Genomic DNA, 24,329 nt, shown 5'->3' with positions numbered 1-24,329 from the left:
CTTTTCTCTCTGACGGGTCGCCCGCCTTGTCCCAGAACAAAAACTAATGCAAGCTCAAGACTCTCGGATCCATTGCGCATCTCAACACTTGTCTCTCAGCATCTCTGCACACAGCTGCAGGCCGCGTACCGCGTTGCTTCTTCTTCTCCTCCGCGCCCAAGAACCCACGGCTCGGAGTTTGGCACTGGGCCGTCACGCATCCTGCACCTCCCCCCATCCGTTGCTTTTTGAGAGGGCGCTCTTCGCCTGGGAGCGAGCCTGACCCAGCTCCTTGGGCTTGACTGCCGGGATCCAGGAGCAGGGGACAGGGCGTTTCTTTTTTCTTCTCCAGGACGCCGATTCTCTTTCTTTCTTAAAGGCATATATCCCGATTCCATTCTTGTCTACTCATCCTGCCTCTTTCCCATCTCGTCATTCTTTACAACGGGCAGAGCGAGAAGACCAAAAGATAAAAACGCCAGGATGATGGAGGCCAGTCGAGGTGCCGGCCTGGGGGTCAGCATGCCCGCAAGGGTGCACTCCCCGTGGCCGCGCAACTACCAGCAGCCGACGCGCGCGACGACGCCGATGCCCGGCTACGTCAACAGCAGTTCCAACTTTACCACCACGCTCACCGGCTCCAGCAGCAGCCACACGCGGCGGCTTTCCCTAGGGACGTGGTCGACGCACAAGAGCATCAAGTACGGAAGAGGCAAGTACGCCGACGTCGAGCTCATGCCTCAACCGAGCGACGATTCTGACGATCCTTTGGTAAGTTTGCTCCTTCTCTTCCCAGTACAATCACATTTATATAATTCTTACTCACATTCTGTAAATACAGAACTGGCCCCGATGGAGAAAGGACCTCAACCTCGCTGCTCTGCTCTCCGTGGTCGGCCTCGTCGGCGCCATGAAGACCGTCTTCCTCACCACCAACGCCATGGCCGCCGAGCACTACCGCACATCCTACGTGGCCGTCGCCGCCCTCACCGGCGTGCCCCTCGTGCTCTCCTCCGCGACCGGCGCGACCGCCTGCGTCGTCGCCCGCATCTGGGGCCGGCGCCCCGTCTACCTGCTCGCCACCACGCTGCTCTTTGTCGGATCGATATGGAACGCGACGGCCGGCGACAGCTTCGGCTCCTGCATGGGCGCGCGCGCCGTGCAGGGGCTCGGATGGGGCGTCTTTGACACGCTGGTCATGACGTCCATACAGGACACCTACTTTGTAAGTCGTCCCTTCCACCCAAGAATCTCCAACCCGAGAATCTTATAATCATGCCTGCATCGTGCTAACATCCCCGTTCCAGGAGCACCAGCGCAACCTTCGCGTGACGCTCTACAACATCCTCAACATTGCCGCCACATGGGGCTCGCCTCTCGCCGGCGGCGCCGTCGCCTCGGCGCACACGACCAACATGGTGTACCAGTTCCGCGTCATCAGCGGGCTCTTCCTGCTCGCCATCCCGCTTGTGTGCCTCGCGGCGCCCGAGACGGCCTTTGACCGCTCGCAGGCGGCCGCCGCCCCAACGCCCGTCTCGGGCTTCACGCTCTCGCGCCGCTGGCAGCCGTGGCGCGTCAAGCACCGCCTCACCCGGTCGCGCATCCTGGGCTACCTCCACGACATGCGGCCCGTCTCCTTCCGCGGGCACGTCACCCGCAACATCCTGCTGCAGGTCCCGCGCGCCCTCGTCGCGCCCACCACCGCCCTCGTCTTCCTACTCAGCTGCATCCCCGTCTCCGCGCTCTGGGGCCTCTCCGCCTCGCTGTCTCTCCTGCTCGAGCCCAAGCCCGTGGGGGCATCGCCGGCCGCGCTCGGCTCCATCATGACGGGGCCCTGGGTCGTCCCGACGGTCATTGTCGGCTCACTCGCGCTGTACCGCGGCGTGCATCTGCAGTTCACCCAGCTCGCCAACTGCCTCGTCGTGTGCGGCGGGTCGTCGCTCGCGCTCATCGGCATCTTCTCCTTTGGTCTCGGCGTCAACAACTTCATGGCCGGCCCCCCTGCATCATCACACTCCTCATCCTCCCCCTCCTCGCTCTTCTCCGCTGACGGCGCCAGCCAGCTGAGCTTCGCCCTCATTTCGTTTCAGCTCGCCATCCTCGCAGCGGGCACCGCCGTCCTCGACGCGGCTACCCGCCCGAGTCTTGCCCGCTCCGCCTCCTTCACCTCCTCCAACATGACCATTGCGCTCCGCAGCATCGGCGACATGCATACCGGCGTCATTGTTCTCCGCAACCTCGCCGCAGGCATCTTCGCCATGGCCATCCCCGTCGCTGTCGCGCACCCGGGTGGTCTGAAGGCTGTCGCCCTCGGCCTAGGCATCACCCAAATCTTCATCTCTGGCGTCATTGTCGCGCTGCGCTGCTACTTTGATGAGTCCATCTGGCGTGCCGACGGCAAAGTCATGGGCTTGGTTGACCTGAGCAGCTTGAAGCTCTCAGTCAGCTTTTTTGACACCGACTAAGCGTCTACACTGCCTCATTTCCCTTCACAATGTCGTTCTACACTTCAGTACGAGACCTCCGAGAGGTATTAATGTTTGTTTCCCTTTTCCCCCTCATATTCTGGCATTCGGCGTCTTGTGGCGGACTGGCAAAATGTCCTATTTCTACCAAAAAGTTTGTTCAATTCTTCCTCTCTCACCCGCGTCTCTCTTCACCCCAAGTTCCTCTCACACAAATTTTTTTTCTTTTGCCTTCCCGCGTTCTGGGCCTGTGCTTTGACATCCCTGCAGCATATCCATCAATGTGCTTTTTCACAGCCGACCTTTTCTCCTTTCTGTTTCCGTCATTGGCTGCCTTCAGGCGCCGATTTTCTTTTTGTTTCATGCCCGCGTGCTAAAGCACTGCTCACGCTCCTTTTATGATGTTATGATGTGCAAAAGGCACATGCTACGCTCCTTACATGATTTTATGAAGTGCGATACCCACGTTTACACTCCTTTTATGACGCACACGAACTATATCCCTGAGCTATAGGCTCTACTTCTATTCGAGTCCGAGCAGGACCAGATCTGTTTATCTATTGGCCAACAAAATGTATACTAGCTAAAGCTCACTCTTGACTTGCAGCGACCACATCCAGAACTTCTGCAAGGTCAATGTAATTCGAAAAACAATTCAAATACCAAGGCAGATCGTGGCTGTGAATTTTTTTTATATTCAGACTAATATCTGGCTATGTTTTGCAAAACAACATCGTGTATCATTAGTTTCCTACTCGCTATGCACATCGCTCATACAAAATCGCTCGCAATCGTTAGACCGGAGGGGTACTCGTGCCCTGAGACTTGGACCGCCTCTGCAGTTCAATCTCACTACTAATTGTCCTAGAATCGCAGTCTCCTAGGTCAGTCTCGCTATGTAAGCTTCCATACTGCCTGTTGTCACCACCGCCACCGCTACCTCTAGCAACAGTGCGATTGGCGGTATCCTGATGGAGCCTGTCGATCGCCTGCGCCGCCGCGGCAGAAGCTGCCGTGTTTCGACGATGTCGCTGAAAAACATTCCAGCTTGTGACGAAGAAGATGACCGAGTTCCATAAGCCTTGGAGGGGAAGGACAGCTGCGGTTGCCACATGATATTCGTACGGCGACGACCCGGCAACCCAACTGTGGATGCGATTCAGGCTGCTCGGAATCCAGGTGACCAGAACACTAATCGCGAACAAAAAGCTGGTTCGCAAGTATGCCCGCTTGACAGGATCAGCCACGACAAACCGTCGAGCAGATGCTATTGTCGATGACACTGCTCTCGTGAGCCGTGAAGGCGGCGCGTTACGATGCCTTTGGCCCGTCGACTCAACAGATGAAAAGTATTGAGTAAATCCAGACGGCACATGTGTCGGCGAATGCTCAAACACGCTTCGGGATCCAAGGTCCGTGTCCAGATTGGTTGGGTGATATCGTTTTGCCGATGCTGGGGGTGGCTGAGACGTGCTAGCGCTCGATGTGACTTGCACTTCGGTGACGACAGTTCCATAGCACCCTTCATTTTCCTCATGCCGCGCCTGGATAGATTAGTTTTGCTCCGTACGCATATATTCAGCACATACAAGCTCAACTGCCGCGGGATCTCGGCTAGTAGTGGCTGTCAAGCTGCGAAGCCTATCCCGTGACCGAAAGACATGCCAGCCCACCAAGGCATAGCAGAACAGCGACCCGACAATGCAAATCCAGATAAGCATGTAGTATGTGTAGATTCGGATGTCGTCCCACTGCCTGTCGACCCAGCACCAGATCTAGAGCATGCCATGTTAGTCGCAAATCAGGACAAAAATGGGGCGTAGACTTACCGTTGCTTCACCATACACCGGACCTCGATTGGGGGTCTTGGAAAGCAACAGTGTAAGCGCTATGGCGAATGGTCCTCCATAGCATACGAGGCAATAGATCCACCACCATCGGGCAAAGGAGTCGGGCGTTGCGCGAAAGTAAAAGACTAGCAGGACGTTGATTGCCATTGCCAGTGACCACCAAGGGTCCGACTGCATGAACCTGGCAACTGGGTTAGCATCACCTCGCTGAGAAATATCAAGAGTTTTTCACGACTTACATCTCAAACAAGAAACTCTGCGCTTTGCACAGCGTCGAGGTTTTGCCCTCCCTCAGTCCGTCAAAGGCAATGATACTTGCAACACTAGCGCCGACATTCGACACGCTCGCAAAGACGATAAAGGTGTTTTGCACATTGCGCACCTTTGGAAAGAAAGTGTACGCGACAAATATGCAAAACACCGCGACGATGCTGATGCAGCCCCCTATGCGCTCCAGCCTCACCAGCAGGCGGATCTCGTCCGCCGCAAAGTCCTCGGGACTCGCCATGCTTCCCCTTCCCATATCGGAGACTGGTGCGGTTGAGGACTCGTGTATGTGTGTGTGTTTGTGTGTATATGTATATGTATAGGAGAAGATTTCCCGCTTGAGTATGCTCTTAATCGCGTGGACGGCAGAATCGTGCCCTTTTTTCAAGTCGTTGACTTCGTGGCAGCCTGGTCGCTTATATGCAGGAAGCTTCAGCTCGATTCAGCTAACACCTATCCTTTCCAACTTGGTGGCACACCGCGGCAAGGCACTTTTTCGGAAGGTAAATGGGCGGCTGAAAGTATGAGCCCGTTTTTTTTCTTCGCGACCGGATAAGGCTGTGTCGAAATGAGAGAAGCACAAGAAAGGTGGTGGCAGAGATGATGGAGAGGGGGGAGACGCAAAAAGTGATGTCGGTGTCGGGCTGTTAAATGAAGAAGAACGCGAGAGCAGGAAGAGGTATGGGCATACCCACTTCATCCGCAGGGGAGAAAGAGATGAGAAAAGATGCTGCGTATGTCACTGTCCGTCCGGCTCGAGTATGCCGAATCCCATTTCCTCTTTCAGATGCAAAAAATGCAGAGGCGGTGCGAGAACGGGGGCCAACCTTGTCAACAATGACATGAAGACCGATCTCTCTCTCCTCTCCACTGGGGATAAGGAGATTGTGTGGCGGGCCAAAGTAAAAAGAATGATTGGAAGAGAGCAAAAGGCCTGCAATGTTTTTTTTTCTTCAGCAACTTTCTCCCGTCACACCACGGCTAACGAAAAGTTCTGGTGTATCCCACCGCCCCCGTTCTCTCTCTCTCTCTCTCTCCCTCCCTCTGTGTGTATTTTTCTGGGCTATTATTTTCCCTTCGCTCTTGGCACTTTGTCGTGAAACCTCCGATGCACCTGGCCATGCGAGGGTCGGTGTGGCGAAAAAAAAGGGCTGGCTCAATAGGAGGATGGGCTGGACTGTTGGGGGGGTAGGCGCGGCTGGCTGCCTTTCTTTTACGAGGAGATCCCGGGTCCAATCTCGACTCGGTACTGGTCAGCAGCGGGAAAGCGGGAAAAGGCGACTGGGAAAGGGAAGAAAGAAGAAAGAAGAATCAGTGAAAGACAAGGGCGATGCCCAACTTACATGGTTTTTTTCATGTCGACCCAACCGGCTTACAAGTAAGCGAGCGACTGGCGGCAAAGAGTATCCCTCGTCAACGACGGCCGTTCGTCCACCAACAAGCCCAAAGAGCGGGCGCTGTATTCTGCGCGGGGTGCTTTTCCCTCCGCACGAGCCTCAATCGCCCGTGGCGTCCGCATGATTTCCGAGTGATGTGAGCAGGTAGGGCTACCCGGATATCGGTGGTGGCGTGTCCGTACTCCGTCACAGTTCTTGCTTCTTTGTTCTTTGCTCTGGCCTCTTGGTTTCTTTGCTATTGGTGGCTGATGTGGCGGCGCCCATGCCTCCCCTCCTCCTCTGGTGGGCTGTCAAACATCACCAAGTAGACACTACACACAGGGCAGAGGACACAGGACACATATCAGCGTCTGGTAACACCGAGCACGGGCAGCGAATAGATGTAGCGCGGGAAGGGTTACGCCGCATGACGGTATACGCGACTAGCAGGTCAATGTGCATTGCAGATATTGGACGCTGTTTTCCGCGAGCTTCCTATAGTTTTTCCAATACTCGTCTTGGTTTTCGCAGAGGAAAACAGAGTTCAAATTTCTTAAGACGTCCAAAAGGCACGGATAGGCAGGCGCGCGATGCTTTCTTGTTCTGAATCAGGGCTCGTGCTACTCAAACGGTCAATATTTACCACAGCCTCGTGGCACCTCGCGGCTGCTCTTGGCATGCAATCAAGCATGTCCCTCTGCGCCCGTCATTGCCAGTTATTCTTGGCTCCTGCGTCCTTGTCCATGTCTCGGTTGCTCAGCAGCGTGGTTTTTGGGTCGTGTGCTGGCTGGGGCACAACCCGCGCGCCAATATCCTCACCACCTACCTACGCACGACCTGGCCAGGACCAGGAGGGTGGACATTTCTACTGATGCGGTGGCCGCCAAGCCATGCGCGCCTTGCCCTTCAAATTACCAAAGTAAGGTCATTCCCGCGCCTCATTTTGGTGAGGGTCCATGGGACCGGAGACCGGATCTTCTGCTGCGACGGCTCAGCAGCGGTGTGTTCCCGACACGAGTCGAGTCAACCGAGGCCGTTTCCGAGGACTAGGGGCACCTTGGCCGAGGGGCTTTTTTTTTCCCCTTACCTTGGCAATGATTGATTCGTCCAGAAAACTTTGCAAAACTGCTCGAGTAGATGAAAGAGAAAGAAGGAGCGGTAAGTCTGGGCGCGCAGCCTTGTGTCACCTCGCATTTGCAGGAGGGTGGGATGACGGGCGCAGCAGCGAGTTTGGGGGCCACACTTGGCAGCGATTCGCGGCTGCAGGTGCTTTAGGTGGATGGGCATACACGTACTCCAGTTTGAATGATACTCTTGAATGTATATACCAAGCTCCAAGCAGAGCGAACATCGATTCGTATTAGAGTATGGCTATTCATTATACCAAGCACGTAGATCTTTCGCATAGCCATTATACACATGGACCATAACCAATATATGCATTCGCGTGACAGTTTTCCTCCCAAATTCTAAACGCGATATAAAAAGGTAGCCCCTAGAAGAAGAAAAAGGCGCAAAAAAAAAAGAAGAAGAAAACCGCTGGCCAAAGCTCTAGAGGGTGTAGATGAAGTCTGGTCTGTTATCTCCAAGAGCTTCAATCTCCGCCGCCGATTTGCCTGCAATCAGGTGGTCGCGCTCGCCCGCCAGGCGCTTCTTGTTCTCCCGCGCAAGCAGCACCTGGAAGAGCAGGCTGCCGCCAAACATGGCAATCACCAGGTAGCCGATGATGGTGGCGTGGCCGGCAAAGAAGCGCGGCTTGTCAAAGTAGACGTTGCTGCTGACGACGCCGTTGAGGTTGCCCCAGCCGATAACGAGGCCCAGGACAACGCCGCGCTTGTAAACACCTTCGACGTTGTTGGCGACCCACGCAATCGTAAGCGAGACGGAGGGGTAGATGCCGAGGGCACCGAGAAACGTGCCAATGTACTGGACGACGGGCTTGGTGGTGGAGATCATCATGATGAAGCCTATCGTTCCGACAAGCGCACAGCCCATGTTGAAGACGCCACGCCTGTTGACTCTGTCGGACCAGAAACCGATGACAACCGTCATGATAGCGGCCAGGATGTAGGGCGGCACACTGAGAAGCTGGTTCTTGACGATGTCGTTGTGGGGGACCAGATTCATGCTCTGAATGATGGTGGGCAGGAACAGACTGAAGGCGTAAAGCGGCATAAGAGGTCCCATGTAAATGAGCATACCACAGTACGTCTTCCAGTCCTTTAGTGCCTCGATGAGATACGACGACTTGAAATGCTCCTCGTGCGCAGATGCCTGCTTGTCATCCTCCAGGCGGCGCACTACGCGAGCACGGTCATCTGATGTCAGGAACTTGGCACTCGAGGGAAAGTCATCGACCATCCAGAACGACGCAAGCGCAATCAGAACCGTGATGCCGCCCTCAATGATGAAGATCCAGGACCAGCCAGGGCGGCCGCCGAGGCCGTTCATGTTCTGGATGGCAGCAGCCAGCAGACCGCCAAAGGACCCAGAAATGGCAGCCGCAGAGAAGAAGATGGCGGCGCGGACGCCAAACTCGCTGCGCTTGTACCAGCAGGACAGGTAGTAGTTGATGCCGGGGAACAGTCCAGACTCCGTCATGCCGAGGAACCATCGGGCGGCCATCAGCTCCGACCAGTTGCGCACAAAGCCCATGCCAATCATGGTTGCGCCCCAGAGCACCCTGTTGTACAGCATATCGGTGGTTAGCGAGTTTCTTCGGACGCAGGCGGCAGGCCACGTGGTGTGGTAGCGAGCGGGCGGGCATGGAAACATGGCTTGTCGTGCGGTGGCACTCACATGATGATCGGGATGAAGATGGAAGGCCGCAGACGCTTAAGCAGAACGTTGCAGACGGGCTCAAAGAGGGCGTACGACACGAAGAAGATGGTGAGGGTCGCATTGTACTTTGCCGTGGAGTGCACGCCAATGTCTAGCTCGAGATGGGCGATTTTGGCATTGCCAATGTTGGTACGATCCAGAAAAGCAATCAGGTACAGCAGGGAGAGCTATAAAATGCAAAAGCTTGTTAGCATAATGCGAGCATAAAGGCCAGAATGTCGTCAAGGTGTTTGTGGGTGTGGTGTGTGTTGGTGAGTTGTGGCGTACCCATGGCATGAGCTTCAGATCGAGTTTCCATAGCAGTTTGCGCTCCTGACAAACGTTCGCGTAAAGTTAGCATCAGTATGGCTTTGGTAGTCTTTTTTTGGCGTCCGTTCACAAGGCAAAGACCGGTGTGCTGCGCGCCGCGCGCGATCGGGACGAGACACACAGCACGGAGGGCAAACATACAATCTTGGCGCGCTCTTCGGCCGAGAGCCCAGCATCGGGGTCATGAACGCCCTGACTGACTTCTGTATGGGAGTCGGTCGAGTGATCGAGATTGCTGGTTTTTTCCATCTTCTCCTCGTCGCTCATGATGAAATTGTGAGGATTGGTTTTTGGTTTTTTTTTGGCTTCGGTGGCGTGTGGCGGCGCGGGTAGTAGCCGGGGGGGTTTTTTAAGGACAAGAGGTCAACGGCAGCGATAGGCGCAGCAGCTAAATACTTTGCGCACTCGGACGACCGGGACAAGGCAACTCTATAACACCTGCAACAGCAACAAAGGTGAACAAAGGCTGAGGGAAACGGCAGGTAGGCTGGCAAGGGCTTGTTCTAAAAGTGAGGAAATAATGAAAAGGAAAGGAAGAGGAACTGACGAGCGCAACCTGGTGCGAAATCGGAAGAGGGGGAAGGAAGATGATTTACATAGAAACGGCCAGGCTGGCCCGGGAGATGGTTATTCTTTATGCTCCACCACCGGCAGAGGAAGTTGGGGACAAAGTGAGCAAGTGATGTGTGGCGCGACGGACGGCCTGTGGGAGTCAGTTAGCAAAAGGCTGTCTCTCTCCCCTCAAAGGCCGGCCAGCAAGGGCCTTGTAACCCCCAATTTTGGGCAGAATATGGAGAGCGCCAGCGCCATCCATCGCAATCCAGGAGGGAGGGGAGGGGGGGGCGATCACCCGAGATGGGCTTTGCTGCGGGCGCGCTGACTTTTGTCTGGCGGCACATCACACATCACCAAGAAGCATGGGCCAGCGTGGGACAGACAAGGCCACCAGGGTCAAGGCCAGTGCCAATGGCGGCGCGCACCCCGGAGAGGTGGAGAGTCTCGGTATGGGCTAACCTGCCTATTCTGCGCCACCTGGGACCGCTAATTCCAAATGAACAGGCCCTGTGTGGAGGAATTGCGCTTCTACCAGTAGTCTCTTGGCCGTGGATCACTGGTTGCGGCCCTCTCCGCCGGCATCTGCGTTCCTTTTGCTCGGCGATGGCTTGTTTTACCCCAGGCCAAGGCTCTCTTGCCTGTACCTGTGGAGGTCAGCCAACTACTGAGTAGTCACTGGTGGACTGATAGTTCCGTTAGTTAGCCCCAACCCAGCGCCAGCCAGCTGAGAAAAACGTGGAGCGATGCGACTTGCGCTGCGCTGCCAAAAAGGCAGTACCTTCAAATGGCGTCACTGACTTTTCGTCATCCCTTGACGCAGGACCGCAGCAACGTGCTTTGCCGCAGGCAGCAAAACATGGCTTTCCCGACCCCCGCGGCGGATGCAGCTGCCGCCGCGGAGAATGCCCGAGATTTTTTCTTCTCGTCACGTTTGCAAAAAAGATGCGAGCACTCCGGAATTTCCTTTCGGCGGCAAATGCACTTTTCGCGCTAGCTAATCAAAACGTTGGGTGGTTGGTTGCCTTTCTATGCTGTCTTACCTCTCAGCCGGGTCAGTGGGACTGGGAGAGGCAGTGGGCTCGACGGGAGCCTGCCTGGAGCTAAGGCATTTTTGTAATTGCTCTCTCAGCAGCAAGCATGGCGGCGGCGGGCCAACTCCGATTGATGGTCTGGTCTCGCTTCAAGGGTTCAAAAAGTACCAACGACGTGTGCGTGTGGTGGATGTGTGTGGGTGCCTGCCCGGTGAGTAAAGGGTGGCTGCATGGCATGTCAAATTGGATGCAGCTTCGAGAGGGGCCGGTGGACACGGCCGGGGATCCAGTGTCGTCTTGCATCGAGAGAAAACAAATAAAGTTATCTTTATTCTTCTTTTCCCCTCTTGCTCGTAGATGGGCCAATAATGTCGGTGTTGCTATCCTTTGCCAAGAAAATAGCCTTCTCCGTCCGGAACGGCAACACTAGATTGCACAACATCGATTAGCAAAAGAAAGAAAGAACCCCCATTTTAAAGATTAATTCAGGTATACCAACATAGAGGACCATCCATCTGTGCTTTCCGGCGCCTTGTATTACCGCAACCACGTTTTTCTTTCCGTTGGGGGCCGCCGCCGGGACCAGTCACTCCACGACAAACGGTGAGGCTGCACATTGCGTCTTTGCTCTGCTTGCTCTGCTTGCTCTGCTTGCTCTGCTTGCTCTGCTTGCTCTGCTGCAGGCCTGCGGGGTCGGAGGAAAAGTGCACTGGGCAGCTCGGCTGTCAGACGTCAAACGAGAGAAGAAGAAAAAGCTCCGTGGTGGCAAAGAGACTTTACTCGTGCATATACAAAGCAGTCGCGGAACCTCGCAATGTTCGTCCGAGTCAAAGGAAAGCATTGGGAGGCGTTGGTCATGGTGCTGTAATGGTGGAAACGGGAACAAAACGTCGCCACGTTTTTTCCCAGGCCTTTGTTTGTTGGCCCGTGCTGGTCAGCCAAGCCGGCAACATCAGACGAGACGAGACAAAGAGCGGTTCGCAAATGAGTTTTTCATGGCAATACACTCGGCCGTCCCGGCAATTTATTGACATATACACTGAACTTGCCCTTTTCCGCTTTTCTTCCACCTTTTTCGTTCTTCATCTCCTCGGAGCCCTTTCATATCCACCGTTGTGGCACACACTTTGTACGACAGCACAGCCTAATTTGCAAATATCTGGGTGTCCATCCAATACGCCAAGCGTCGCACAACGGATGGCGGAATGCACGGTTACGGAGAAAAACCTTCATATTTGGATCAAAGGGCTATTGATAATTGCATGTACATCTGCCTGTCAGCCTGAACCATATTTCCTTTTGATCTTGTGACAAGATCAAAGTTCCTGTCTCCAGCCGTCTCCCCCGCTACCGGACACAAAAACGTCTGTCTCAGTGCCTTGCGAGAACGGGGACACGGAAAGCGGCCCAACAATGGCAAATATGGAAATTTCTCATTCTTCTATTTTACTTCTTTTTTTTTGGCAGGGCGCTTTCTACATTATTAAGCTGACGCGAAAACATTCATGCCAGGCCAAGGTCCTTGTAAAAGTTCTCGGGGTTGGGCTCTCGGCCCAGAAACTCCTTGAGCATCACATTCTCATCCATGCTACCGCCACGCTCCAGAACCAGCTTGCGATATCTACGGCCGGCCTCGCCACTCATCGGGTTCTCCTTAAAGGCGGTGTAGAACATGTCGGTTGAGAAAACCTTGGAGTAGAGGTAGCCATAATATCCAGCATCGTAGCCGCCAACAAAGTGGCCAATGGTGGCGTGCTTGTTGCCCCATTCCCTGTAAATCAAATACTGTTAGACACGTTTCAAGCTTCTCGTCTCGGAGCTTCTTCGACTTTCAACTTACATGCCGTAGCCGACATCTTCCGGTCCTTTGACCCCGGAGATTTCGCCGCGCAGTTGGTTCCACAAGCGGCCGCAGTTCAGTTGCTTCACCGCTTCATGAGAACCAGGGCTGTGGACAGTCAAGTCAAAGGTTCCGACAAGAATCTGGAACAGAGTTCCCATCGCTTCGTTGAGCTGCTTTGTCCTCATCAACTTGTCAATGAGATCCTTGGAGATCTTCTCTCCGGATTCCCAGTGGGACGAGAGGTTTCGCAGAACATCCGGTGTCCAGCACCAGTTCTCCAGCATCTGAGAAGGAGCCTCAACAAAGTCCCACATGACCTGGGTGCCGTGGCAGTACGACGTATTAGTCTTGGCGACGAGATCGTGAATGCCGTGGCCGAGCTCGTGGAAGAGGGTAACGGCCTCAACGTGCTTGAGTAGAGCTGGACGGCCTTGGGAGGGGCGGCTGAAATTGCAGACCAGAGCAGTGACCGGGTAGTTTCTGGTGCCATCTGCCTTGACGTATCCGGGGCCGAGGGAAAAGTTGGCATTGTGGCCGTACTTATTGGGGCGCGGGTGAAGATCAATGAACAGATAGCCAACAAACTCGCCGCCAGAGGCCTCATCGTTCCACACGCTGAGAACTACCACTTCTTCATGCCAGACAATGTCCTTGGCATTGCCGGTAGGGCTAAGGCGAGCCTTGGCTGCTTCGTCCAGCTCAACAAATTCAAGACCGAGGATCTTTTCAAATATTTCAAGCATGCCAATGAAGGTCTTCCACATCGGGAAGTACTCGGCCACTTCATTCTCGTCGAGGCTGTATTCCGTTTCCTTGAGAATTCGTGAGTAGTAGCCAATATCCCAGGCGTAGACTTGGCCGTCAAATTCAACGCCGCGCTCGGCATAGTCTTTTTTCTTCAAATCACGGAGAACAGCAATTTCCTTCTGCCCGCCATCGCCAACGCGAGCTCTGAGGTCGGCCAGGAAAGACTTGATTTTCTCAGAGTCTTTAGCCATCTTGGCGGAGATGGTAATGTCAGCGTGGTCTCTATAGCCGGCTTGTCTGGCGGTCTCGTCGCGCAACTCGACAATGGTCTGGAAGAGAGGAACATTTTGGTTGACCTAGGCACATGTTAGTTGCTTCCAACCACTGCAGGCGTCTGCGCAGCAACTACAGCTCCTTACCTTGTTGGCTTCACCGATAAAATAGTCGCGGCGAGTGGTCTCATTCTTGGCATACTTGAGGAGGGGAGTAGAGGTCGTGTACTTGAAATCGAGCTTGACCTTGCCCTCGTTCTCCCCTGTACCCTTTTCGAGTTCATCAACATCAATGTCGGTTTTGGGAATGCCCTCCAACTGTTCCGGAGTGAACCATACACCACCCATCTCGTTGTTGTGGTTGTTCTGGGACTCGAGACACAGGCGGCTGAGCTCGAGCTGCTGCTTCTTGAAGTGGTCACGCTCGGGACCGGGTGGGAGAAGAAGGCCCTTGGTGACATACTGAGTGTATTCCTTGTCCAAAATGGTGGCAGACTCGGTGTCGAGGTTAGCCGAGGCTCTGTTGTTGTATATAGCCTTGACGCGCTGGAAAATGTCGTCGCGCATTCGCAGCTCAATATCCAGCTCTCTTATCTTGCCGTCAGCTTTGAGAGAGGCGTCGCGAACAGCGGCATCGGCGTGGACATTTTGCAGAAAGCAGATTCTGTAGTTTTCACCGACCGTCTCGTCGTCATGGGCAAGCATGGGCTTCATGGTGTTTTCAAAGGTGGCTGTCTCGGGAGTTGTGGAAGCGACGACTTTGTCAATGGTAGCTCGCTTCGAAGCCACGATCTTATCAATCGTGGCGCTTATCTCCTCGGGAGTATAGCTGAACACCGGTGGCCGCTGGGGCGGGTTGGCGAACTTTTCGGAAGCCATGGTGCTGGCGAGGCGCTGAGCGAAGGGTATCTGGGGTATCAAGGGTGTCTTGCGGAGCTGCTGGGCCAGGAAACCGAGGCGGAAGACGGAGCGTGGGGAAGCCAGTGTGACGGCGAGAAGGAGGACGAGGCACGAGACGAGGAGCAGACGAGCCGTCTTTAATACGACGGGGGCTATCGACGTGGCGCGACGGCGAGCGCCTGGTCGGGGAAGGTCTCGCGTGATGGAGGTGGCCCGGATGTCAGCAACAGGCGCAGACACTAAAAGTGGTGATGGGTGAGCGCGGGGCTTGCTCGTTTCGTCAATTGCGGAGGGCTAGTCGAGCCACGTCGACGAAGGATGTGTAATTGAGCGGAGAAGACGGCGTACAGACTTTGGTAATGAAAACTGGAAGTGGACGACGAGTGCGAACACGGTGTCCAGGGCAATGGAGAAAGGTGGGCGGCCAGTGACCAATGTTGGTGAGGCAATGCTACGAGACAGGCAGGTGGTTGCAGGATGCAGTGATGCGGGGCAGCAAGAAAGTGGCGGGCAGGGTCTTTGGCAGGTTGGGGTGTTGCAATGGCACGGGTGCCTGTATAGAGGCTACGTGCCCTTGGGTACCTTGTCAACTGGGCAGAATAGCTAGCTAGGCAATTGAAAGCCATTGATTCTTTACATATATTTCATGAGCAGTATAGCAACTAAAAATGAACTCGTGTCCAGCCGCCGAGTACTGCCACCGCGACACAAGGTACTGGGCGCGGGTACTGCAGGCGGCGACCCAGGCCGGCACGGATACGGACGGCATTCTAGTAGGCTACGCTGCAAGACGGATACCGTCCGCTGCCCGGCTCGTCTAAAGCAGAGCCTCATTTGATGGGGCAAGAAGCATTTAGCAATTCCGGCAAGTTTCGCAAAATTGTGCATGCTGCCAGGCACCACGTCCAGAAAGCCGTGGCGCACCCCGTTGCGCCCGTTAGTGGCGCCCAGGCAGTACGTAATACGGCATCACTCGCCAACAAGGAACAAAACAGTGGCAAAACTATCGTCTATTCGGCGCTCAACCGCGCACCTAGCACAAAATATACATGACAAGACACAATAATAATCCATCCCCGTCTTTGCGTCATCGTTGCTTCATAATCCCAATCAAGTTGCTTCCTGTACCATGTCCCATAGTCAAACACGTAAGAAAAAAATTCATCAACGCCGGTCCGTTTGTATGATGCATTCTCGCTCGTCGCGAGCGCAGGGCCCATTTAGTTGGCAAGGATCGTGCGGACGAGATCTGAATAGTGGTATCGAGTTAGCAAATAGGATCTCAGCGTGCAATCGAAACATGCGCACTGCGCAAACAAGCATACCAGTGTAGTTGACCTGGCCGGAGCTGGTGTCGACAGCCTTGAGCAGCTCGTCGACCTCATCCTCCGTCATCTTCTCGCCCAGGTTCGTCAGAATGTACTTGAGCTGGCCGACGCCGATAAAGCCTGTCATGTCCTTGTCAAAGACCTGGAAGCCGCGGCAATACTCCTCGGGCTCGCCGGGGTCGCGGAAGCCGCCCGGGCGGTTGAGAACGCGCTGGAAGGACTCAAAGTCAACTGCACCTACTGTCAGCGTTTTTTTTTTCGATTCAGCGTTTGATGCGCGAGGGGAGAGTGTGTCGCAAAAGGTCGTCGCAACAACAATGCACCAACGATTGCAACACAATCGCGCAGCAGCGCTCCGAGGCAGCAGCGCATCTACTTACACTCTGGGCCAAGGCCCTTTTGCAGGTCGTCAATTTCCGAAAGAGTCGGGTTCTGGCCGCAGGCGCGCAGCAGGTCGCCGAGGGAGTCGACCGTGCAGCGACCGTTGCCGCGCTTGTCAAACAGGGCGAAAGCCTCCTTGTAGTTGGTCGAAGCCTGCGCGTCGAACTGGTTAGAAGCCATGGCGGATAGATTTTGAGCGCGCGGGTTGGGTATGGAGAAGTAGCAGGATGCAAAATGCGATTCTGTCGATGGCCGGGAGAAGACAAAAAGGCTAGAATGTATTTGTTGCAATGATGCTGCAGATTCTCCAGCAAACGCGCAAAGCCCTCTGCGTCAGCCCAAAAAGATAGGGCGTGTGCTCTGGGCTGGCGAATCAGAGGCGCCGCTGGCCCGCGGGGTTCGGCCATTTGTTTACATTGGTGCTGGTGCTGGGGCAACTCACCATTGTTGACTGTGGAAAGGGGTGGGTATAGCTGTTTTGATCGTACGGTCGCTCGGCGATTCGAGTCGATGGAGTAAACAAAAGTTTGTTGGGGTGAAATGCCTCTTCTTTCGAAAATGTTTGAATCGTTGGTTTTCTTTGCAAAACCGATGTTGTCAAGAACAGAAACGACAAGACCACACCGGTCCGTGAAAAGAGGACTGGTCCCCCTCGCTGGCCACCTCCTGAGACCTCGCCCGCCCCACGCTCTACGCCTGCTCTCCCATCCCTCCTTGCCTCCTCCCTGTCGGCGCCAGTCTTTGTCGGGGCAACGGCCACTGAACAAGGCACGAGACAGGGTTCCACGTTTTAGCAATTCCCTCCCCCCCGGTCCATGTACATGCGTTGTACGTCGATTTCGCCGCCTGCTGCTCCGCTGTCACTGGCCGATGGGGACAGGCGGTGTGAAAATCGGTCGTCTATCCGCTGGTCTGCATGACGCATCCTGAAGCCTATCATTGAGCTAATCTAATTGAATTGGCACCTGCTGTTCCAGGCCACTGACTCTTCAGCATTAGCATCAGCAAGAACGCCTTCCTTGCTTCGCAATAATAGCGGGCGGCGACCACTGACCAGCGGCAGGGAACCTTTGTTGTACATGCGACAGCTTCGAAACGCCTCCTCGACGCCCGGTCTCTGTCGTCGCTTATTTGCGCTTCGCCATCAGGATATACGACCCCCAGACCGTCTTTACATGCGCTTCTCGCCAATTCTCTCCCATTTCCTTCCACGTCGGCTCCGACGCAACCACCTCGTTCATCAACATGTCAACAATATCGCCTTGGCCCCCGTCCGCTCGGCTCTTTCGGTCAGGGTGCGCCTCTTTCCAGCCGAGATAGCTGCTCGCTGTCCGCACGTAGCTTTCAAAGCCGCCCAGAGTTGTCTCCTGAACCATCCACGCGTCTGCAATATCCGCCTTGGTCGCATTCACATCGACATCGTACTGAATACGTTGCACCTTTTCCCATTGCCCCGATGGCGGCACAACTTCTGTGAGCAGCTTGCGCAACTTGTTGCGGCCTGGCTGCTCCCAGTACCGTCCCATGCTCTCGATGCCCGGCAAGACATCGCCTTCGCTGTAGCTAAACTTGTCAAAAATCACATTGGCCTTGGGATGGCCCAGTAGCACGTTGTCCTTGTAGCCCCAAAACGCCATGGAGCCTCCAGGCTTGACCACGCGAGCAATCTCAGGCCATGCCTTACTGTAGTCGAACCAATGCGCTGCCTGGCCCGACACAACAAGGTCGATAGACTTATCCGGTAAAAAAGACAAATCTTCCGCCTTGGCTTGTCGGAATTTAATCCTGCTATCTTGTGTCATGCCCTTGGCCTGCGCGACCATGTTTGGACTGGGGTCCGTCGCCATGGTTTTGCCAAACTTGGGGCTCAGCTCCCGGGAAATCAAGCCGTGGCCGCAGCCCAGATCCAGTAACGTGCCGCTGGAGCTCTGTGCATTGTGATAATTCAGCACTGTCTCGAATAATCTAGCAGGATATGAAGGTCTGCTCGCAGCATAGCCTGCGGCCGAAAACGTCTTTTTTCTGTTTGTTGCTCGTCAGCGCATGCGCCCCTCTGCTTGTTGGAGGCGTATAGTGACTCACGCGAACAAGGACATGATGGCTTTGGTATTGTCTGCAATAGCTGATACTGGGCATCAATTCATGGCAATCGTATTTCCGACATGTCCAACTGATGACTTTTATACTTTGTTCCATTGGTCGCCGCTCCGAGGTGATTGCCGACTCGGCCGATGCTAGCGCCAACTAATTACTGGGCTCAGTTGACGTTGTAGGGTAGTTGTCTCGTGCTAGAAGTGCTGATGATTTGAATGATTGTTTGCGCATGTAGTCGATAATTGGGCATTTATTCACTGGAAAGCAGACGGATAATTTGACTTGAACGCAAAAAAAAATGGTTATCAGCACTATTAGTGGTTGTGGTGCATGGAACTGGTAACGCAGTTGCTGGCTTGCAGTTGATAGCTCGGAACTGAAAAACTAATGCCCTCATCCGTTGATCGTCCATTGAGCGATGACGACGAAGCCTGAATTATAAATGATCTGAAATCATCAAACCATAAACGTCTCTTACTAATCACTGTTTTCTGTGTTCAACGCTCGTTTCTAAGCGCCATGAACCATGCCACGGCGATAAAGATACAGTATGCAATTGGTGATCTTCGCGGGTTTTCAAGCCAGCTTGTGCTACGTAGAGAGCATCTTCCGACTCTTCGGTTTCGACATGCTTTCGGGTGCGTAACGTGGGATTCCCCGCACGTTGGGTGGCGAGCAGCCTAAAGCCTCGTTTATCCCGTCACCCATGGGCTCAAGGCTACTGACCACCCACCAAGGCAAACCACTGTCGGTGTTGGATGAGGGACACGGCAAATCGAGATACAATGGATCAAGGTACAGAGTGTCGTGCGCCGCCGCAAGCACCCCTATCCATCTCCAGCATCACTCCTGACAGCTTGTCGGCCGAAGCGGACGAGATCCTTGGAATTTCGAGAATCTTCAGAGACCGATTACTTGAAAAAGTCTCCCCAGAGACGGCGACTTTTGCCAATTTCATTCGACCGCTGATGGACAATGATAACAAAAATGGCTGCCGGCTCACCACCTTGGGATATCTTCGCGCTCGTTCATCTCCAGACTCGAGTATCCGCAGTGCTTCCTGCGCGGCTCAAGCAAAAATGAACTCCCCGGAGAACTCTTACCACCACCGGCACGATATGGCGGCGCGCGTGGACGCGATATACAAGCGCCCTGTCGAGGACGAGATTCGATGCGGAAGACCGATATTCCCTGAGCTTGGAGTGGCGAAAAACAGTGCTGGAGAAGGGCTCTGCGCAGTCCGAACTCGCCTTGGTAGAGAGCTTCGTGGGACGGCCGCTCAGCTCCAAGGGCTTTGTGGCTTTGCTCCGACGACGAATAACGACAAGCAGGTTGGCTGAAAAATGGCCTCGAGAAGGAGATGCATTTGGGCCAGCTGCGCAAGAGTGAAATTCTCAGAAAATGCACCTAATTGGTCTCGTAGACTGCATTTGATGAGCTTCGCCAGAGTGCGCGGCGAATTGGCCGCTAGAGTTGCGCCATCACGTCAATTCGCGGAGGCGGGGCAGGCCGATTGTCTCTGTGCCGGAGCACCCCGCTACGAATAGCCGTAGTCCGGGGCAAATCCATCGTCGTCGTCAGAACGACTGTCCATCTTTCCACGAGCATAATCATTAATACTGAAATCTCGAGTCTCGCCCCTGAGATTACCGGCACAATTTTCGCACTCAAGATGGCAACCGAAGCTACCGCGCGCAAGTTCTTCTCGGCGCCGTCATTCGCCGTGGTCGGCGCCAGCTCCAACCCAGCCAAGTTTGGCCACAAGGGTAAGTCGCCGCCACGATACGACGCAGCAAGTCGCTCTCCGGAATCTAATTGTTATTTGGCGCAGTGCATGCATGGTACCTGGAGCGCGACCTCGAGGTCACCCCCGTCAACCCTGCCTCGGCGACTGTGACGGTCAATGGCAGCGAGCACGCCACAGTGCCCAACGTCTCGGCGCTGGCCAGCCCCAAGGACACGGCCGTGTCCATCATTACGCACCCTGCCATCACGATCGGAGTCCTGAAGGAAGCAAAGACGGCCGGCGTTCCGTCCATCTGGCTGCAGCCGGGTACCTGGGACGACGAGGTGCTCAAGTTTGCGCTGGCCGAGGGGACGTTCGACGCCGTCGTGTATGGAGAGGGCGGTCGCGGCCATGATGGCTGGTGCGTCCTGGTCGATGGCGACAAGGCATTGAAAGCTGCTGGCAAGCTGTAGCTGAAGCTGCCTCCGTTGTCTAGGCACTAGTAGATGTTCTTTGCAACACAGATGAGCCAGGCCCGAGCTGCAATGCGAGTACTGCACGAGGTGATCTGTAGGCCTCCGACAGAAACATTGCACAACTGCGGTCGAACTCCGTAGGTAGAATCATCAGGTCGCAAAAGCATGGTGAAGTCCAGTAAACGAGAATAGAAAATAAATTACAACGAGAAATGGCAATAAATCATGGTTGGTCATGTTTCAGCGCTGGCTTCGAAGGAGGGCCGCTGTTATGGCTCGGGCCGCCCCACTCTGTTGCAAAGTAAACAAACGCGGTACCAGACTAGCCAAGTACCTTGAACAAGCTACCACCAGCAACACAATCAAGCTTCAACGGCGCTCAGTCTTTTTCCGTCCTTTTACGTTGAAGAGACTAATATTTGCATTTTCATTTTATTCATACGCAAGCGACCCCGGATCAGAGATATGACACGCCAGTCTCTGTAGAACACACGAAACCTGGCTCCGACGACGTGCGACCATCTCGGCGCGCCGCTGCGCGACACATCTCTCGCGGCTTCCTTTGGACGCTTTCTCCAGCCCCAATCGCTCACAGGCGATAACCGACACCATGGCAGACACCGAAAAATACTTCACATACGACGGGCGCCTCGCGTCTTTCCGTAAAACCACCAAGAAGCGCGGGTCTACCATTGGACGCGGCGGCAAACCACTAAACTGGCCGCACAAGCAAATCACACCTGCGAGCGTACGTAGCGAATGGCCGGCTCCGCTGCTAGATTCCATCCAGCTAACCGCAATGCTTGTAGCTCGCAAAAGCAGGATTCTACTTCAACCCGAACCCTGACAACCCCGACAACTGCACATGCTTTCTCTGCCAAAAGGGTCTCGACGGCTGGGAGGCCGGCGATGACCCCTTGGTAGAACATTTGACCCACGCATCCCAGTGTGGCTGGGCTGTCGTCACGGCCATCGAGGCTGAGATTGAAGAATACTCGAAGCAGGACCCAACGCTGCCTCGCATGGTGGAGGCCCGAGAAGCTACTTTTGGCACCAGATGGCCACACGAAGGCAAGAAGGGATGGCAGTGCAAAACAAAGCAGGTAGGGGAGCTTTCTCCATATGGAAGGGACACTGGACGATGTTAACCCGCCTCTTTCTCTAGCTTGTTGAGTCAGGATGGGTCTACACGCCGACTGACGAGTCCGATGACATGGCAACATGCATGTATTGCCAACTGGCACTGGATGGCTGGGAACCTGAAGACAAGCCCTAGTAAGACAGCTCTGCGGGAAATCGGCCCTCATCATCAACTGACGTCTTCTAGTGACGAGCATTACAAGCGCTCTCCAAACTGCGCCTTCTTTGTTCTCACGAGTGAGCCCGAGCCCGAGCCGGCACCGAAAAAGACCGCTCGCGGCAAGGCAGCTAGAGGGTCGAAAGTATCACGAGCATCAACACAATCAGTGCAGTCTGTTTCCACAGCCGCCTCCGAAGCCATCGCGGTTGATGAGACAGCCGAGCCCGAAGATAGTGTCCTCACCACCGTGTCAATGGCTCAAGGCAAAAAACCTCGGGCGAAGAAGGGCGCTGCCAAGACTGCCAAGGGTGGCCGAAAGAAGACCAAAAAGGAGACTACCCCTGTTGACGATGCCAGCGAAGCCGGTGACGAGAGCGAAGTCATCAGCCAGCCACCTCCCGCCAAATCAACGCGCGGCCGAAAGCGAGGGAGCGAGGCAGTCGACGATTCCATGATGAGCACAGCCAGTGCACCAGCGACGAAGAAGAGAGCAACGAAAACACGGGCTAGCGCGGCCGAGTCATCTATTGCATCCGAGGCCACAGCTGTGCCTGATGATCCAACACCCGTCACTGCCGCTACCAAGGTCAAGGGTGGTCGGCAGTCCAAAACTCGCCAGGTTTCTGCTGCAGTATCTGTGGCAAACACTTCTATAGCTTCACTGCGTGCCACACCAGAAGCCTTCCCGGATGATGACGAAATTGAGAGACAATTGGAGGCGGACCTCGAGCGCCAGCTTACTGAGGACGAGTTTGTGTACGAATATCGACGTCCGTCAGCTCAGCCGGAAACGAAGCCAGCCGACGAGACGACAAAGAAGTCGACCGCCTTCAGAATGCTTGATCCGGAACCCTCGGAAGCAGACGAGGCCGAAGTCGATGATGAGCTCCAGGCACTCCAAACTGAAATGGAGGTCGATGAGCCAGAAAAGGAGTTGAAAGTCGCCAAGAAAGGTCAAAAGGGTCGCAAGGCAACTGGTACACGGAAAGCCTCGAAGCAGGCCAAACCGAAAAAAGTAAAGGAGCCCTCTCCTTCTCCCTCTCCTCCCCCTCCAACTCCACCCGCTGTTCAATCCATGGAAATCGAAATTGAAGAGCAAGATGACCAGAGTGTTGTTAGCACTGATACCGTCGTGAGAAATGCCGACTCTGTTAATTCGATGACTGAGAAGCGTGGCGGGGAACGAAGTAGGAAATCATCCATTGCTTCTGAAGACTCGGTTGATATGGTCACCTACGTGGAGCCTGAGGAGACTCCTGTCAAAGGTGCAAGTGGACGGGTTGGCGCGGACGAGGAGCTGCCAGAGCCCTCACCAACACCGTCGCCTGGTCCTGACGCTCAATTGACGAGCGAAGCACACTATGCAGCAGAGATGAATGACGACGATCTTCTCGCTGCGGATGACGATATGGAGATTGCAGAGGACCCTATCGAGGCTGCGACCTCGCCGGTAGCAACGTCTGTGATAGAGCCACCGTCTACGCCTGGCGACATGATATCGCCCGCTCCATCTGCCAAGCAAGCAGCACTCTCGCCTTCACAGTCGCCTCAGTCATCTGACGCAGAAAACCAACCACCATCTTCGAGGCCTAGCGCATCGGCGAAGCGTATTGCTTTGGCACCACTGGCCGCTACACCCTCGCGGATGTCGCCCTCGAAGCGCAACGTCATTGCGGGGCTACAGAGTACGACGCCATGGTCACCAGCCAATCTGGATGCTATCTTTGGCACTCCAAAGGCAGGCGCTGACAAGGAGAATGGTGTGGAACGGCTGCTCAAACAAGGCCAGGAATTGAGCAGCCCGGAAAAGCAGATGACTGTGGAAGAGTGGATTCAGTTCAACGCAGGGGAGGCTGAGAAGAAGCTCAAGCACGAATGTGAACGAATGGTCAGTTTGTTTGAGAGCGAAGGCACGAGAGCTATGAACGTGCTCGAGGGCTTGGCCGTCGAGTAAAGGCATACAGGATCACGACTGGGATTATGGTTATAGAGATTATTTCTAAGCATTGATTGAGCGGGCATGGTTTTGCACACGGTGTGTCATTTTGGATTGTCGGGATACGCGCTGCATTTACAAATTGGAGTACAGGATATGTTGGTAACTGAAAGAATCATGTTTGGTTTTGAGCCCACGAATACATGTCCCTTGGCAGCTGTGATGTAACCATGCAGAGACAGTGGTGGGCAATAGCGTAATGCTAGCCACCTCGTGGCTTACACCTAGGCCTTCTGTCGCGTGCCCGATGTGATGGAAGCGGCCCGGATATTGAGGAGAATCAGCCACCATCATTGAAAGGCGTATGATGTATCGCTTGATGTTCTTTGCAGCCGATCAAGGCAAAGAAAGGGCTTTGAGCTCCGTGCTTGGTAACAAATACGTTTGATCTACAACGCCTCCTGCGGCGAAATCACACGTCGATGAGCACAACTCGACCCTTTTTTCTACAAGCAAACAGGGTCCATGTTTGGTTGCCGACCACCCCCGCCTGCCCGCGTTATCACTGGCGATCTTTGGGCCAATTGGTGCCCGCAGCTTTGGAATGAAAAGTAGCGCGACAAGCTTGGGGAGGCCCAACTGACGATGGCGCA

General features: G+C 54.7%; 8 protein-coding genes across 8 annotated transcripts; 3 read left to right on the top strand and 5 right to left on the bottom strand.

Annotated features, from left to right (window-relative positions):
• Positions 1–462: 462 nt before the first annotated feature.
• Positions 463–2,444, top strand: LMH87_010227 (uncharacterized protein; the record flags this gene model as incomplete). Its single annotated transcript, XM_056197353.1, has 3 exons — positions 463–750; positions 821–1,204; positions 1,287–2,444. 3 exons carry the CDS (start codon positions 463–465, stop codon positions 2,442–2,444), a joined length of 1,830 nt encoding a protein of 609 aa, XP_056054411.1.
• Positions 2,445–3,238: 794 nt separating this feature from the next.
• On the bottom strand, positions 3,239–4,817 carry LMH87_010226 (uncharacterized protein; the record flags this gene model as incomplete). The annotated part of the gene is made up of 4 exons (XM_056197352.1): positions 3,239–3,988; positions 4,034–4,219; positions 4,274–4,475; positions 4,534–4,817. The coding sequence occupies 4 exons, from the start codon at positions 4,815–4,817 to the stop codon at positions 3,239–3,241; spliced, it is 1,422 nt and encodes a 473-aa protein (XP_056054410.1).
• A 2,671-nt stretch (positions 4,818–7,488) lies between these two features.
• LMH87_010225 (uncharacterized protein) lies at positions 7,489–9,354 on the bottom strand (the record flags this gene model as incomplete). Its single annotated transcript, XM_056197351.1, has 4 exons — positions 7,489–8,620; positions 8,737–8,945; positions 9,046–9,090; positions 9,229–9,354. 4 exons carry the CDS (start codon positions 9,352–9,354, stop codon positions 7,489–7,491), a joined length of 1,512 nt encoding a protein of 503 aa, XP_056054409.1.
• A 2,822-nt stretch (positions 9,355–12,176) lies between these two features.
• On the bottom strand, positions 12,177–14,414 carry LMH87_010224 (uncharacterized protein; the record flags this gene model as incomplete). The annotated part of the gene is made up of 3 exons (XM_056197350.1): positions 12,177–12,444; positions 12,514–13,619; positions 13,683–14,414. The coding sequence occupies 3 exons, from the start codon at positions 14,412–14,414 to the stop codon at positions 12,177–12,179; spliced, it is 2,106 nt and encodes a 701-aa protein (XP_056054408.1).
• A 1,241-nt stretch (positions 14,415–15,655) lies between these two features.
• LMH87_010223 (uncharacterized protein) lies at positions 15,656–16,589 on the bottom strand (the record flags this gene model as incomplete). The annotated part of the gene is made up of 4 exons (XM_056197349.1): positions 15,656–15,684; positions 15,761–15,994; positions 16,144–16,297; positions 16,587–16,589. The coding sequence occupies 4 exons, from the start codon at positions 16,587–16,589 to the stop codon at positions 15,656–15,658; spliced, it is 420 nt and encodes a 139-aa protein (XP_056054407.1).
• Positions 16,590–17,271: 682 nt separating this feature from the next.
• Positions 17,272–18,240, bottom strand: LMH87_010222 (uncharacterized protein; the record flags this gene model as incomplete). The annotated part of the gene is made up of 2 exons (XM_056197347.1): positions 17,272–18,166; positions 18,227–18,240. 2 exons carry the CDS (start codon positions 18,238–18,240, stop codon positions 17,272–17,274), a joined length of 909 nt encoding a protein of 302 aa, XP_056054406.1.
• Positions 18,241–19,910: 1,670 nt separating this feature from the next.
• Positions 19,911–20,437, top strand: LMH87_010221 (uncharacterized protein; the record flags this gene model as incomplete). Its single annotated transcript, XM_056197346.1, has 2 exons — positions 19,911–20,004; positions 20,070–20,437. 2 exons carry the CDS (start codon positions 19,911–19,913, stop codon positions 20,435–20,437), a joined length of 462 nt encoding a protein of 153 aa, XP_056054405.1.
• A 613-nt stretch (positions 20,438–21,050) lies between these two features.
• On the top strand, positions 21,051–23,694 carry LMH87_010220 (uncharacterized protein; the record flags this gene model as incomplete). The annotated part of the gene is made up of 4 exons (XM_056197345.1): positions 21,051–21,188; positions 21,250–21,543; positions 21,606–21,715; positions 21,768–23,694. The coding sequence occupies 4 exons, from the start codon at positions 21,051–21,053 to the stop codon at positions 23,692–23,694; spliced, it is 2,469 nt and encodes an 822-aa protein (XP_056054404.1).
• Positions 23,695–24,329: the final 635 nt, after the last annotated feature.

Source organism: Akanthomyces muscarius, chromosome 5 (assembly GCF_028009165.1).
Source record: "Akanthomyces muscarius strain Ve6 chromosome 5, whole genome shotgun sequence".
Classification (NCBI taxonomy): domain Eukaryota; kingdom Fungi; phylum Ascomycota; class Sordariomycetes; order Hypocreales; family Cordycipitaceae; genus Akanthomyces; species Akanthomyces muscarius.
This window is presented reverse-complemented; position numbering and strand designations above follow the sequence as displayed.